Genomic DNA, 14,982 nt, shown 5'->3' on the forward strand with positions numbered 1-14,982 from the left:
CCGAGTATGATTCCCTCTATTTCTTACAGAAGCTTAATATAGACAATTCATAGCTCTATGGAAACAACCAGACTGAAATCCACACGCCCTGTTTATCGATTGGTCGAAATCTACATCGAATGAAACTGACATGACTGAAATCTACATGTCCCGTTTATCGATTGGTCGAAGCCTACAACGACCTTAGAAAAATCACGGACTGCACGAAATAATCATGATGATGTCTGACTCAAATTTCTATAGAATACGATTTAGCTGTTTCTTATAGCTAACTTAATGATGTACATTAACAGTAATTTATTCAATTTAACTTACTTTTTAAAATCAATTTATGAATGATGTAAATATAGTGATGATCCATGCACGTTCTGAAGATAGCGATCATTGCAGAAAAAATTACATAATCCGCCTATGCAATGTCGCCATACATGCACCTTCATATCCCGCATGAATCACTAAAGAAAGCATTTTATTGTTTAAATATTTACATCAACCAATTATGATTCCCTCTATTTCTTACGGAAACTTAAAATTAATTTATAGCTTTACAACCAGACTGAAATCTACGCGTAATGTTTATCGATTGGTCGAAACCGTCTGCGAATAAAACTGACAGGACTGAAATCTACACGCCCCGCTTATCAATTGGTAGAAACCTATTGCGACCCAAGAAAAATCACGGACTGCACGAAATCATCATGATGATGTCAGACTGAAATTCGTACATTAACAGTGAGTAATTTAGTTAATTTGACTTACTTTCTACAATCACTTTATTAACTTGTCAAAAAAGAAGATGTAAATATAAACAATAATTTGCTTTCGTTGATGAAGCATGCGGGTTATGATGGTAGCGATAATTGCAGAATTTTTTTTACATAGCTCGTTAACGCTGGTTATGTATTTTTTTCTGCAATGTCGCCATCTTCATATCCCGCATGAACAACCAAAGAAACCTTTTTATTGCTAAAATAATACACAAAAACATAGAGCCGATGGCGAATTGTTTAAAGTGACAAAGAAATTATGCATGTAAATTCATAACATGCAATAGTTTCATTTTTATAAAATAATACTGAATTTGATTTCTGCGTACAAAGATTCTCTCTTCATGCTGCACAAAATACCTTAGTGTCCCCCCCCCCCCCCCCCCCCAAAAAAAAAACCAAACCCAAAAAGACAAAAAAACCAAAAACAAAAAAAAAAAAAAAAACCCAAAAAACCCCTGAAAAAGGCTGGTAAATATTGACGTATATCCATAAGTAAGAACAGTCTAACTGTAAAGAAAGATTGTCCCTCCTGCAGAAGCTTTGAACCACATCTAGTTGCAAGTTAAAAATACTGCAACTTTCATGACAGAAGCATATGTCTGTGATTTAATATAATTTTTTTTTTAATCTGGCTTAAGTTGCCATCGATTTACATGATTTACTTCGTGCGAAAGACAACACATTGATTATTGACATTTGACAAAGCCGAAGAAATATCATCTATATATATGGCACGCCAAATTCACAAAAATGAGCGAATCATAGTTTCACAGTCGATAATCTAGGTTTAACAGTTGTAAACTGTCTATAGTTTACGAATGATAATCTAAGTTTATCTGTCTACAAATAACGTTAACAATAGATTTTGCTGATAAATATAGATTCACATCTGTAAATTATAGTTTTACACTTCTGAAACATAAATGATCGCGTTAACAATGGTTTACAGATGTGAAATATAGATTATCGTCGGTAACTATAGTTTCTGTCCGTAAACTATAGTTTACAACTGTTAAACCTAATTTACCGACTGTGAAACCATGATTAGTCCATTTTTGTGAATTTGGCGTGCCATAAGCATCGGGTTCGGAGTTCAAGTTCATTGGATTGAGATGGCGCGAGAGTGAGAGAGGTACGGTACCTAAAATGATAAAAATCATCGTACTTAATTAAGGTAGCTCGCGGGTTTACCTGCTTGTGAGAAAACCTACCTTGAAAATTTGTCCACGTGACCCATAGGTTTCAGAGTTTTATTTCTAAAATTTATTTGAGATTCGTCTGCGCGGTAATAATGTTATCGTGTTTCAAATACAGTGTCATTGATAAAATCAAGCAACGCCATTTCAATGAAATATATAGTAAAATGCACATCTTACTCGAGAAACGCATTACAAAACAATACTCCAAACTTTTAAACGATTCAGACGAAATGAATTATACTCAACACAATAACAGAGGATATAATTATGAATCGATTCATAAAAAATAATCAGTATGTGTTCTCGGCCAGTTTTTTGCAAAACAACTTTAAAGATTTAAAAGATTTCTCAAAACCTTATATTTTCATTACGACGTTAGCCCGACGTCATCATTTCCTTACGTCTGAGAACCCAAAAATTGAAATGCATTTATTGACAAGACTAGCTGATTAACACATTTAAGAATTTGTAAATACTAATTAGACATTATTGTGAATGTTATCAAATGCACAAATGCAATTTTTGTAAGGCTGTAAAGATACAGAAAATTGCTATTATTTTTATGAAATTCTGAGTCAATCAATGTCAAAACAAAAATGCCAGGCAACTACTGACATAATAAGTTTGTAATCGTATAAGCCAAAAGAATTTAAAAAATTGATCGGTAGTTAAAATTACGGAAGGCATAATTGTAAAAAAAACACCAGATTTTAATGCATACGGTTCAATTAATTTACTTGTCTATTTTAAAACATGATTTTAAATGGAAGAGTTCCAACGCACACTCTTACTTTATAGAACAAAATGTGACAAAGTATGTGACATCTTTAAATTTTCAGCATTTGATATTATAAATGTTTGTATAAACAGTAATAAACTGCATTTAAACTTTTTGAAATATTTCCTTTTAAGCTCCTAAATATCTCATTTGTCATTTAAAAAAAAAAAGCATGTATGAGTTTACTATGATGGTCGACTCTTTACGTCGATTCCTATTGTGACGTCAGCAAACCCGCGAGCTACGTTAAGGAGGCTAATTTGCCTGAGGTTTTTTGTGTAAAAACTACAGTTGCAAAACTCTTTATTATTTAAGTATATGTAATTAACACCAACTCTAGTACATTTGCGAAGTTTCAATAAAATCTACCATCTGCATATAGTTCTTACTAGGGGCCATTTCAAAATCCAAGTACAATTGCTGTAGGTTGTCATTTTCCAGACTTTGAAACAGATTAATAAAGATATTTCATAGCAATTTTTCTCAAATTGTAAAACTATATTATGGTTTATAGTGGGGGTCATCACAAAATGTCAAAATGCACCAATTTTTACAATATATTTGGAGTACGTATTACAGTTGATTATTGGTACAATATATTTATTCAAAATTAAAGAAACATAACCCTTAGGATAACATTATTCTGTGTGTAAAATTTCAAAGCTGTACCCTTTTTACTTTTTCTTTTGTGCGATTTCTTATAACGTACGTACATACTCTTACAACTTCCTAAATCATTGTATAGAGGATGCCTATTATATTATTCAATCTTGATAATAGTCATCATTGTCCATTGGCTGTTTATCTATGACATCACCTAAATGGGCCAAATCCAGCAATTTTGCAAACAAATGAAAATCTTTTGCTTTAAATTTGGAAATATAGAGCACAGGTCTGCTCAACTACGATTTTTAAATTATAATGTTTAAATGTTAAGAATACACAACATGCTACAAAATTGTCCTTGAGCAAGCATGCGGTTAATGTTTCCCAGTCGGAAAACCGCCTATAACAACCAATATTTTGCTCCTAATATTAATTTATCAAAATAAGACCATATTTATGATGTCATTTCAATATTTTGACGTCACTGTGGTGATAACCTCTTCCACGCTTTTTAACTATTTTCAACCTTATTTTTAAATCATTACTAAATAATTAATAATTACAGAGGCAAGAAATGCACAATACCCAGGTGCGTAGCTAGGCGTACGCAAGTGCTTCCATATCATTTTTACCATAAAAAAAAAGAAATAAAGAAAAATAAAATTGAAATAATGCTGATTAATGAAAACTTTCTTTTAGGAATAAAAATTACACGGGTAAACTAAGCCGCTGTTATCTAAGAATTTGCTGAAAATAGCACAGACGACTTGCCTTTCTTTTTCAATAAGTATTAAAAAAAGATAATATATTGCTCCTCTGATATATTATATTATTATTTGCATGAAATTCTATAGCCTGAGTGATAGGTTGACAATGATTATGCATAGATTATTGAGATCGAAATAAAGGAATCTTAAAAAGTTTAAATACATAATTATCTTTTGAAATATTAGAGTATTTTTGTAGAAAAAAAAATGTTATAGACCATAAGGAGAGACAGCACAAGACTTGATAGATATGAATTAAATTAATCTCATTAAAAATCAGGCACTACTTTATGTTCTTTATTGTTAATTTTATGTTGATGTTGAAGTAAGCATTTTACTCATCAAAAACTGGGGTTATTTTGATGAAACTCCTTTTTCAGGATACTCAAAATTAAGTTTTTTAAATGCTGAAAACTTGCCAGCTTCCAAGAGCTGGGCCCCCACCTGGGCTTTGCTCTGTACCCATTGGGGGGCTCAAGGCGGCCCCCAAACCCCCTGTCTTAATTTGCTTCCACAATAAGGAAGCCTTAGCTCCGCCCCTGATACCACACATAGTCCTGATAATTTATTTGAGTAAAAAGAGATGATGGTTGAATGGAGAAATATCTGATTTTAAGGGCCCCATGCTCGGGCCCCATAGTGATCAGTTTGTCCGTCCGTCTGTCTGTCCGAGATCTCTCGCCTTTGCCCAATTGGGATCATACTTCACCTACAGAATGACTTTGGGTAATGAGTGTGCAGTGACCTTGAAACATGTTTCCAGGTCTAAGGTTAAGGTCATAGCAGAGTTATATATAAAATCCTTGTCCGGGGCATATCTTCTCTCCCCTTCCATACCGTATAACGGGTAATTTTTACTGCTGTAATTTTTTACGAATTTGTCTCAAAATTAGGTGTTTTGAATTTTTACGCGTTATTTTTTTACGAATTGGACATGTACGTAAAAATTAAAATCATATGTGGTAAAATGGGGAAATTTCACCGTGACTTTGTTACAGTTGACACATACATATACAAATCAGAAAATCGTTTTTCTGTTAACGATTCCTTATATTCATAGCTAGGGATGTCAAATTGGTCAATTTTTAGTACTCGGTTACTCGGACGTTTTTCCGATCGAGTATCCGGGTACTCTGTAAGAATGTTAATAAATATGAACAAGTACATTGATAACTGTAAAAACTTGGTAACTTTTGTAGAAATTCCTCCTTATGTTTAAGACAAATGTGATTTAACATGTTTGTCGTCCCCCCCCCCCCCCCCCCCGAATAAACTAGAATAAGCTAGTTTACTCGCACAGCTGATATTTATATAATAGTGTTGTGTTGTGCATGTACTATGCCTAAATTGTAGTCAGGGTTTGATACATGGTGCACGAGCCGGAGGCGAGTGCACTATGTATCAAACCCTGACTACTATTAAGGCATAGTACATGCACAACACAACACTATTGTTATTATTATGCCGACTGTTAAATATACTGACGTGCTTTGCTATAAGTAGCTCTGACGTTCGAGTGTTGACAAGTCCCTTAAAATAATCACCGGAAAAGCAAGCGTTTGTTGTTGTTTTTCAAATTACGTGTAATCAATTGATTTGATTGTTTATTTAATCAACAAGTTGTTGTACAATAAAAAGTCAACAAAGATTTATGTTCTTTTCAAGAAATAGAGAGACGTTTGGCCTTACCGAAAAAACTCAAAATGTTTAGCAGACGAAATCTCAGTGAATTTTTTTTCTTGAACAATCTTTATCAAGCGTCATTTAAAAAAGCGTTTTTGTGATTCTCATGTAGAATTTCTTTGAAAAATGTTCAATCAATTTGTTCAAAAGTTTATAGGAAACCTTAACTTTAAAATTACCGTCAATAATGAAGTTTTTTTGGAAAAATGAATAATTTTAATTGCTTGATGTCAATCGTACATATCTACGTTTTATATACCTAAATACCGGTTGTCATAATAACGGCTAATTTAGCGTAGCGGTAATGCGTTGGGCTTCATGCTAGATTCAATGATTTTAGCGTCGTGAGTTCGAATCCCGCTGTCGGCGCTTGACAGATTTTCGTTGAAAATATTCGCTGTGCTCTATTTCGGCATAGTATGCTTACGCCATATAAATCCTTTGATACTATGCGAAAATAGATGAGTATTGAATATATAGTGACAGACTGACAGAAGGCATAATAATTTACGTTTTTTTAATCTTCAGTTCTTTTAGAATATTTCCAGACATTTGAAGTTTAGGTCAGTTCAATTTCTCTACTGTGTGCTATCTAATTTATATAATAGACTATATGCACGACGATCTTCAGTGAAAACAAGTCATTAAAGTAAGCCAAAAAATAAGGGTTGAAGACAGCCAAAGGTGGGAAAAGCTAGGTAACAGGTGCTTGGTCACGATAATTACTGTATAATCACTGCCACAGGCGATAACGGTCATTTAGCATATTTAGAGGCATAGGAAATCCTAATAACTGTATGTACAAGTACAATGGACGTTTTAAGTTTTAAAACCGATGTTTTAATGCATTATTAAATAAACTTAGAAATATTAAAAAATATACATCCGAGTAACAGAGTACCGATTTTAGTATTCAATACTCTGACGTTCGATCGAGTACCCGGTTAACCGGGTACTCGTTAACATCCTTACTTTATACATTTACCTTTATTTCAAATGTGATATACACTTTACTTATTCCTATTTATCTGGGTATCATTATTGATGTACACCATGTGCTCGTCTCAGTTCGATTTACCAGGAAAAAAAGAAAGACAACTCCATTTCAAAAATTTTTTCTCTCTTTCTTTATCTCCCAACCAAAAATACATCTAGCTACTAACGTGGATTTATACGTAGTTTTGAAAAATACTCAAGACTGACTGAAAAATCTGAACTGTTATCACCACCTGACCAAAAACGCCCAAATATACCTACATGTACATGTACAGCCGTCAGGGATGAGCTGAAGGTCATGAACATTACTCTCATACGTACGATGTAGAAATTTACGTGCGGTGTTTTTTTACTTCTGTGAAAATTTACCCGTTTAATTTTTACGGATTTATATAACTCGTAAAAATTAGTAAAAATTAGCAGCACGTAAAAAATACCCGTTATATGGTATCTTTCTTATGGGGAAACATTGGAAGTTCTTACTTCACACAAAGATTGCTTATGACCTAAGGGTGTGTCATGACCTTGACCCAAGGTCATTCGGGCAAGGTCAAGGTCACTGGCAGAAAGAGTGCAAAATTCGTGTCCGGTCCATATCTTTCTTATGGGGAAACATTGGAAGTTCTTACTTAACACAAAGATTGCTAATGACCTAAGGGTGTGTCATGACCTTGACCCAAGGTCATTTGGGCAAGGTCACTGGCAGAAAAAATGCAAAATTCGTGTCCGGTCCATATCTTTCTTATGGGGAAACATTGGACGTTCTTACTTCACACAAAGATTGCTTATGACCTAAGGGTGTGTCATGACCTTGGCCCAAGGTCAATTGAGAAAGTTCAAGGTCATTGTTTCAAAAAAGCTGAATTCTGTCTGTGTCATGTCTTGTATTAATGGAAATATTAGAAGCTAAAAATTAACAGTTTTCAAAAATAAAGCAGTTGTTATTTATAGAAAATGGACAGTGAAATAGATTCATCTCATATTTTCTATAATAGCAAAAATACACGCGTTATGATTTTTTTCTTAGCGGGGGGTATCAATTGTGAGCTTGCTCACAGTACCTCTAGTTTAATCTTCAATATTGTCTAGTTTCCCTTATATTGATTTCAATTGTACTTCCTTGACAGGTATGTATTTTTGTTTGAATTGTCACAAAGTGACTGAATTCTTTTTTGCATCTTTTTGGCTGGTCAAGCTTTGGTTGAAGGTTGAAAAGAAGAGGAGTAAAATGCAAATACTTTGGGTAGCAGAGACATGTGCGTTTGTTTACAGGGGGGTTTCAAGCCAATTTTGATAGTTTTACTCTGTAAATTTAATAAGCTTGAATTACCAGCTGACCCAGTGCATAACAGATATGTAAGCATATGTATCTTGGTCAATAGGAAAGTGCAAATGAAAATTTGCAAAAAGGGAATTCAGACTTATATATACTAATTTGCATACAAGACTGAAATTGTTCAGTATTGGATTGATAAACAAATTTATTAAAGGCAATTCAATATTTAGAATTTCTTTTATTTGTTAAAAATCATGCAAACTGATCCAGATCAAGAGAACAATATTACCTGTAATATAAGTTGCTTAATGAAATGTAAAAACAGTGTTTAAATTTTTCAAAATACTTCAAATAAGATATTAAAGGGACTTCGACACGATTTGAGCTCAATATTGAAAATTTTATTTTTTCAATTTTTATGTTTAGAATGGTTAATATGCATTGGGTATTTTTAATGCTTTATCAAAATTTGAAAGTCAAATATTGAGTTATAAGCAAGATACAGAGTTTGAAAATCTTTGTTTTGTAAACAAAGCTCAAGCTTTTTTATGATTTACATTAGGGCTGGGACGATACTGTACTTAGCCGATTCGGTACATATCACGATACATGAGATGCGATACGATATATATCACGATACATTGCAACTAAATGAAAACATGAATAAGGGTTAAAAATTTATTCAATCTGTCGATGTATTACCGCATGTCCAAAGTTATTTTGATATATTTAAAATGAGCGTTGCACAATTTACAAATTACTTTAGTCTCTTATACACTACTTTTTCATAAACAAGTAATCCAAAAGTTGTCCACACTCCAGATTTAGCTTCCTAACAGTTTTGACAACTTTACGAGGTTTTCCGCATCTTTGTACTTTCATATTAGGCGCACAGACTAAAATAGCCGATATATGAAGCTCGGATATTTTTGGAAAATAAAAAAAAGTTCGCTTAGGTATCGTTGTATTAATGGTAAATGTATCGATCCAAATATCGTCAGTATAAATACCGTGATGCACCGGTGCATCGTCCCATCCCTAATTTACATGTGTGTTTTATTGGTATAAGTCTCAATCAAATGTTGCTTTTTTCTGTTTATCATATTATTTATGAACACATGGAATCAGTTTACCTTGTTTGCAAAGAGACATTTGGTCAAAGAAATGATAATTCCATACTTTACAATATTTGTAAACAAATATAAGACTCAAGCTTTGTTTACATAACAATGAATTCTTACCTCTCTGTCTCTTAAAACTTGACTTCTAAGGTTAAAATTTTGGTCAATCATTCAAAATGAGCAAGTAAACCATTTTTTATACATAAAAAAAGAAAAAGAAATTTTTGCTAAAATCGTGTCCAAGACCCTTTAACTAGAAGTGTTGATTGTCAATGCTTTCATTACATGAATTTTGTTTTATTTCAGTTATTTCAGAAAACCAGACTAGGTCTTGGAATAGAGAAGAGGATGGAGTTCCTAAGTAGATAGTGAAGAAAGAAGACAAATCCTTTGAAATCAATGGCCATTCTTGTCTCACATATTTTCATCCATAGTTACTAGTCAAAGATTTAATTAATTGTTTGTCAAAACCAAAACTTAATATAAAGTATCCATTTATAAGTACATGTACTAGCAATTAGGATATTGATAAGACATGGCTGAATCCAAACCAAAACTGCTTCGATATTATATCAGAGACTCGGTTGTGCCTTTTGAAGAGGATATGTATCATGAGTTCAAAGGTCACAGGAATTTATCTGTGGAAGAGTTACCTCCCTGGACCAAAGAATCAAGTGATGGTAGAGAGAGAGCTTCCCGGAGAGCAGTATCCAGGTACTATAAAGCAGGGGCATTCATCTATGTACTAAACTGAATGATGAATTGATATACCGGTAATGTTAAAAGTATTAATTGTACAGTAGAAAAGGGTTACACATTAACACCTACAAAGAATTCATGCCTAAACCGAAGTTGGTTTCAGTCCACAAGTTTTTGAAAGTTGTGAAAACTTTAGATATAACAAATTGCATTTTTAATGAATCAAAATCGTTAATCACTGTCTCTTTGCTATAAGCAAGTAGTCGGAGTACATGTATTTTAAAATGTCACATGTATTACCAATTACAGAAGTCTTAATGGATTTATCAACACTGGGAAAGGTGGCACTGTGTACCTGGGCATTATAGACTCTGGAGAAGTCCGAGGGCTGACCTTGACCCAATTCCAGGTCTGATTGATGTTTTTTTGAGAACTTTGATAATTTGATAAAGTGTAACAAATATATATTAAATTTGCTGTAAATGAGTTTGTATTATATTTTTCAAGTCCACGAACTTGAGATTTTTCAGAATGTCTTATATTTTTTTAAATTATACTGGTATATTTATAAAAAGGTCAATGTTTCAAAGATCATGTATAATGTTCTCTTTTTGGTCTGATATTGATTAAATTTAAAATTCAGATGCACTACCTATGGTATTTGTAATTTATGAATAAAATGCAAGGTATCTCTTTTGTTTTTTTTTTATAAGACAGTTACAAAGGGTATACAAGGAAATCAATAACTTATCATCATCGTAAGGCAGGATCAGTAAACTACTTTTGTAGAATGCAAACTAGTCTCAGGATGAATGCATAAGGATATTTTGTACTGGGTAATTCAAGTAAGTAGAAAAATAAAAACTGGAGAAATTATCCTTTGTAGAAGGACCAATGGTAGCAAGCCTGGGTGACAATGCATAGGGTCTCTTTTGTGTTTTTGATAAGACAGATAAAAGGGTTTAAAAGTAAATCAATAACTTATCATCTTCCTAAGCAAAGGGTTTTAGATCTCATCTGTAATCTACTCTTGTAGAATGTAAAGGTACAAGACAACTAGTTTTAGAATTGAATGCATCTGAATTTTTTGTAGCGGTAATTCAAATAGAGATATAACAAGTGGCCCATGGACCACATCGCTCACCTGAGGAACAATAGGTATGATAAAATCAGCTTAATGGAGTCATAATACAAACTATCTGGAAAATGTACAATAATACATGTAGATCCTGTATAAATAAAATCCATTTTTCCCCCTGGATATTCTTATGTTTATAATCATTAGTCCCTTTTCTAACAGGATGATTTTATAGTCATATCACATGTTGAGTATTGCAATTCTCAAAAAGATCTTTAACAATTGTTTATATATGGGATGTAAACCTACAGCAAACTCTGAACCTTCTTGTGAGGCCGAAGAATTGTCCTGGGGCCAAAGTCTTAACAAAAATAAAGAATCATCTGGCTGATTAGTTTCTGAGAAGAAGATTTTTAAAGATTTACTCCATATATTCCTATGTAAAACTTCGACCCTCCATTGTGGCCCCATCCTACCCGCAGGGGTCATGATGTTCACAACTTTGAATCTACACTACCTGAGGATGCATCCACACAAGTTTCAGCTTTCCTGGCTAATTAGTTTCTGAGAAGAAGATTTTTAAAGATTTATTCTATATATTCCTATGTAAAACTTTGATCCCCCATTGTGGCCCCACCCTACCCCCGGGGTCATGATTTTCACAACTTTGAATTTACACTACCTGAGGATGCTTCCACACAAGTTTCAGCTTTCCTGGCTTAATGGTTCTTGAGAAGAAGATTTTTGAAAATTTCTCAAAATTTTTCCTTAATTTCTAATTATCTCCCCTTGAAAAAGGGTGTGGCCCTTAATTTTCACAACTTTGAACCCCCTTTGCCTAAGGATGATTTGTGCCAAGTTTAGTTGAAATAGTTCTAGAGAAGATGTTGAAAATGTGACAAGTTTACGGACGGACAGACGGACGGACAGACTGACAACAGATAAAATGTGACCAGAAAAGCTCACTTGAGCTTTCAGCTCAGGTTAGCTAATTACTGGTACATGTAATATAATATTGTAATTTAAATTTTTAGAGAAATAAAAACTTGTAAAATGACTCTTTATAGAAAGACCACTGGGTAGCAAGCCTGGGTAGACAATGCAAAGGTGTCTCTTTTGTGCTTTTGATAAGACAGTTACAAAGGGTATACAGTAATATTACTAATATTATCATCTTCACAAGCCAAGGATTTTAGATATGTAATCTACTCTAATAGAATGCAAAAATACAAAGACAACTATTTTCTGGGTTGAATGCAACAGGATGTTTTGTAATTCAAATATTAAATTAAAAAAAATAAAAACTGGAAAAATGATTTTTTATAGAAGGACCACTTGGTTGCAAGCCTTGATGACCTGATGTCTCGCTACACCCCAGCTGTGGCCCCACATAGGTACAGGGTCAGATTTGTCCCAGTGGTGCAGAAAGACAGTTCAGAAGAGGAGAGATATCTACAGTGTATGCCTGATTCAGGGTGGGTGTCAAACAGACTGAGAAGCAAACGCCTAGCCACCTTGCAGTCAAATTAGCTAAACTGGAGTGACATATCACATAGACCCAGTTTAGAAAAAAAATGATTTTGTCAGTAAAGTGACCTAATGTATGTGGAAAAAATATATTTGATGGCTTTTTAATTTGAAATGAAAAGAGAGCAGGTCATGAATTGTACAGTGTCACAGTGAAGATAAATTTAAAATAATTATTAACAATATTCTTTGTGATTTTCAGGGAGGAATGTGAAACTGAAGAACGAAAGCGTCCTCATCAGTTACGCACTCACTTATACTGCTGGTGTGACAAAGAGTCCCTATCCCAGTACAGCTGTGTGAGTAATTATAAGCACCTTATAGTATGCGTTTGGGGATCTTTTGCCTCCTGTCCAGCTTTCAAAGTATATGGATACTAAATTGGGGGAGGGGGGCGGCAAGGAAGGGGAGGGGCAGAATTGACATGTTTATATAAATCCTTTTCTTTTCTGTCCTCTTGTTTGAAAGGGAAAGAGAGGGAGTGAAGTTCATTTGTACTTTCTTTGAATGCAAGGTATTTTAAGAGGACAAATGGTTTGCATAGAAGGGGTGCAGTGTGATAAATTTCAAAGTGCAAGTATTTTGTGTATACCATATCTCTATGTATATATGTAGGGAATATTGGCAACAGACTATGTTATTGAGATCACCATTAAGCCATGGGACCCGTCTGATACCAGGAACGCAGATGTAGCTTGTGGGACACTTGTCAACATCCACCCATTTCATGCTGACGAGGAAGGGACGGTGTACTTCAGAACACAGGCTAGCCTGAGACAGGTTTGTGATGCTCAAGAAGGGGATGGGGGTTGGAAGTAGAAAAGGAAAGAATATTGTACTTTAGAACACAAGCTAGCTTTAGACAGGTTTGTGATGCTCAAGAAGGGGTTTGGGGTTGGTGGTAGAAATAGCTGATTTCACCCAATTTTGCCATGATTCCTTATAACACATGGAGAGCCAAGGACATCAAAAATGCATTACTGCATATTCCTTATTTTATGCAAGTACCTAATTCCACAATCCAGCTGTTTTGTATTAAATGAAAAAAATATAGAACTGCAAATGCGGAACTTTTATCCTAATTTCATGTTGTTCTCAACTTTCAGAAAATAATAGGGAGATTTTAAAATCCGAGATTGGTGCTTCTTGCGTCTTTATGTGGATATTAATTCCTCACATTTAATTAAGAACCTACAGTATAGGAATACTTTTAATAGTGCTTGATCTGATGACATTCAAAAAGAATTGGCATGAAAACATGGAATATTTTTAAGGTAGTAAAGAAGGGAAAAGAATGATGCAAATATGTCTTATTTATTTTTATTCTAACAAAAGGAAGTACATCAGGATTTAAATTGGATTTTTTTTGGGGGGTGGGGGGCAGTCTAGTGCAGTGCACATCGTTTACTGACAAAAAATAAAAATGCCCCTATCCAAAAATTGAAAATATTAGAAGAATAGCAAACAAATTGCAGAATATGGAGTCCAATTTTCAAAAATTGATTTCTCTTTTCATAATACAGTACAGTATGATAGAAGCTGCACATCTTACTCGACAAGAGACTAAAGAATTATGTCAGCAGGAGGTCCAGAGGTATATACATGTACCTCTCTGTACTATTTTAAAAACATATCTTTCTTTTATTATAGTTCTCATACTTTGATGTTTTCAATTTTATGTGGAAAGAAAAGTTTTGCTTTGGCTATTTAATTATGATGTTTTTAAATATATTCTTTGTGTATTTCAGACTTGAAAATGAAGTACAATTACTGAAGGAGAAAATAAAGGCAAAAGAAGAATGTGGCGTTTGAATTTTTGAATTGCCACGGTGGGGAAGAAGACATCCTTTGTTGTTGTTTCTTTTTGTTTTTAAGGACTTATATGTTTACTTTTCTATTTGATAAGTTGAATTTTTCTGTTCATTTCGAGTTGTTCCATGTGTTTTGCTTGAGTATACATTTATACGTGAATATAGATTTACCAAGTTATTTTTGTAATGCACAATTTGATGTACATTGATTATCTTTTTCACTGCCAGAGGCTGGCAACACACAGCAAAAGTACAATTTTGATTGTTTTAAAGTTTTTACAAACAGAAGTTTGCTCAGGAAAAACTACTATTATTTACCAGCTTGAAGGCAGTGGGATGTTAAAAAAATAATGCAAAGATTTACATAGTGACACAAGTTAACAGTGTAATGATGTGCATGAACAAACAATGGACCAAACTTTCTACTGCATAATAAGAATAAATAGTATATTATATACACAATACAATACTAACTGTGCTTGAAAATACACAATGTGCTACATTGTATTTAAAAAAAAAACCAAATGTTGTGATATAAGATATTTCAGTTTCACTGTACTGGAGTAAAAAAATCCAGATATTTAGATTTTTAAAAATAAAACTCTGTTTTCAAAATGCTTGTATTGATATGTTCTTGCTAGCTGCAGTGTTTTTTCACACTTCAAATCAGG

General features: G+C 33.5%; 1 protein-coding gene across 1 annotated transcript; it reads left to right on the forward strand.

Annotated features, from left to right (window-relative positions):
- The first annotated feature begins 1,813 nt into the window (after positions 1-1,813).
- Positions 1,814-14,643, forward strand: LOC128190180 (uncharacterized). Its single transcript, XM_052862117.1, has 8 exons — positions 1,814-1,902; positions 9,503-9,910; positions 10,205-10,304; positions 12,300-12,448; positions 12,703-12,799; positions 13,116-13,280; positions 14,024-14,094; positions 14,249-14,643. The coding sequence occupies exons 2-8, from the start codon at positions 9,732-9,734 to the stop codon at positions 14,310-14,312; spliced, it is 825 nt and encodes a 274-aa protein (XP_052718077.1). The 5' UTR covers positions 1,814-1,902; positions 9,503-9,731; the 3' UTR covers positions 14,313-14,643.
- The last annotated feature ends 339 nt before the right edge of the window (positions 14,644-14,982 follow it).

The sequence above is a fragment of the Crassostrea angulata genome, chromosome 6 (genome assembly GCF_025612915.1).
Source record: "Crassostrea angulata isolate pt1a10 chromosome 6, ASM2561291v2, whole genome shotgun sequence".
NCBI classification, from domain to species: Eukaryota; Metazoa; Mollusca; class Bivalvia; order Ostreida; family Ostreidae; genus Magallana; species Magallana angulata.

Bases quoted from the DNA above. Each gene is read 5' to 3' on its own strand.
- LOC128190180 (XM_052862117.1), top strand. From the start codon at position 9,732: ATGGCTGAATCCAAACCAAAACTGCTTCGATATTATATCAGAGACTCG. The intron at 9,911-10,204 runs GTACTATAAAGC...TACCAATTACAG, and splicing joins TCCCGGAGAGCAGTATCCAG to AAGTCTTAATGGATTTATCA. The intron at 12,449-12,702 runs GTGGGTGTCAAA...TGTGATTTTCAG, and splicing joins CAGTGTATGCCTGATTCAGG to GGAGGAATGTGAAACTGAAG.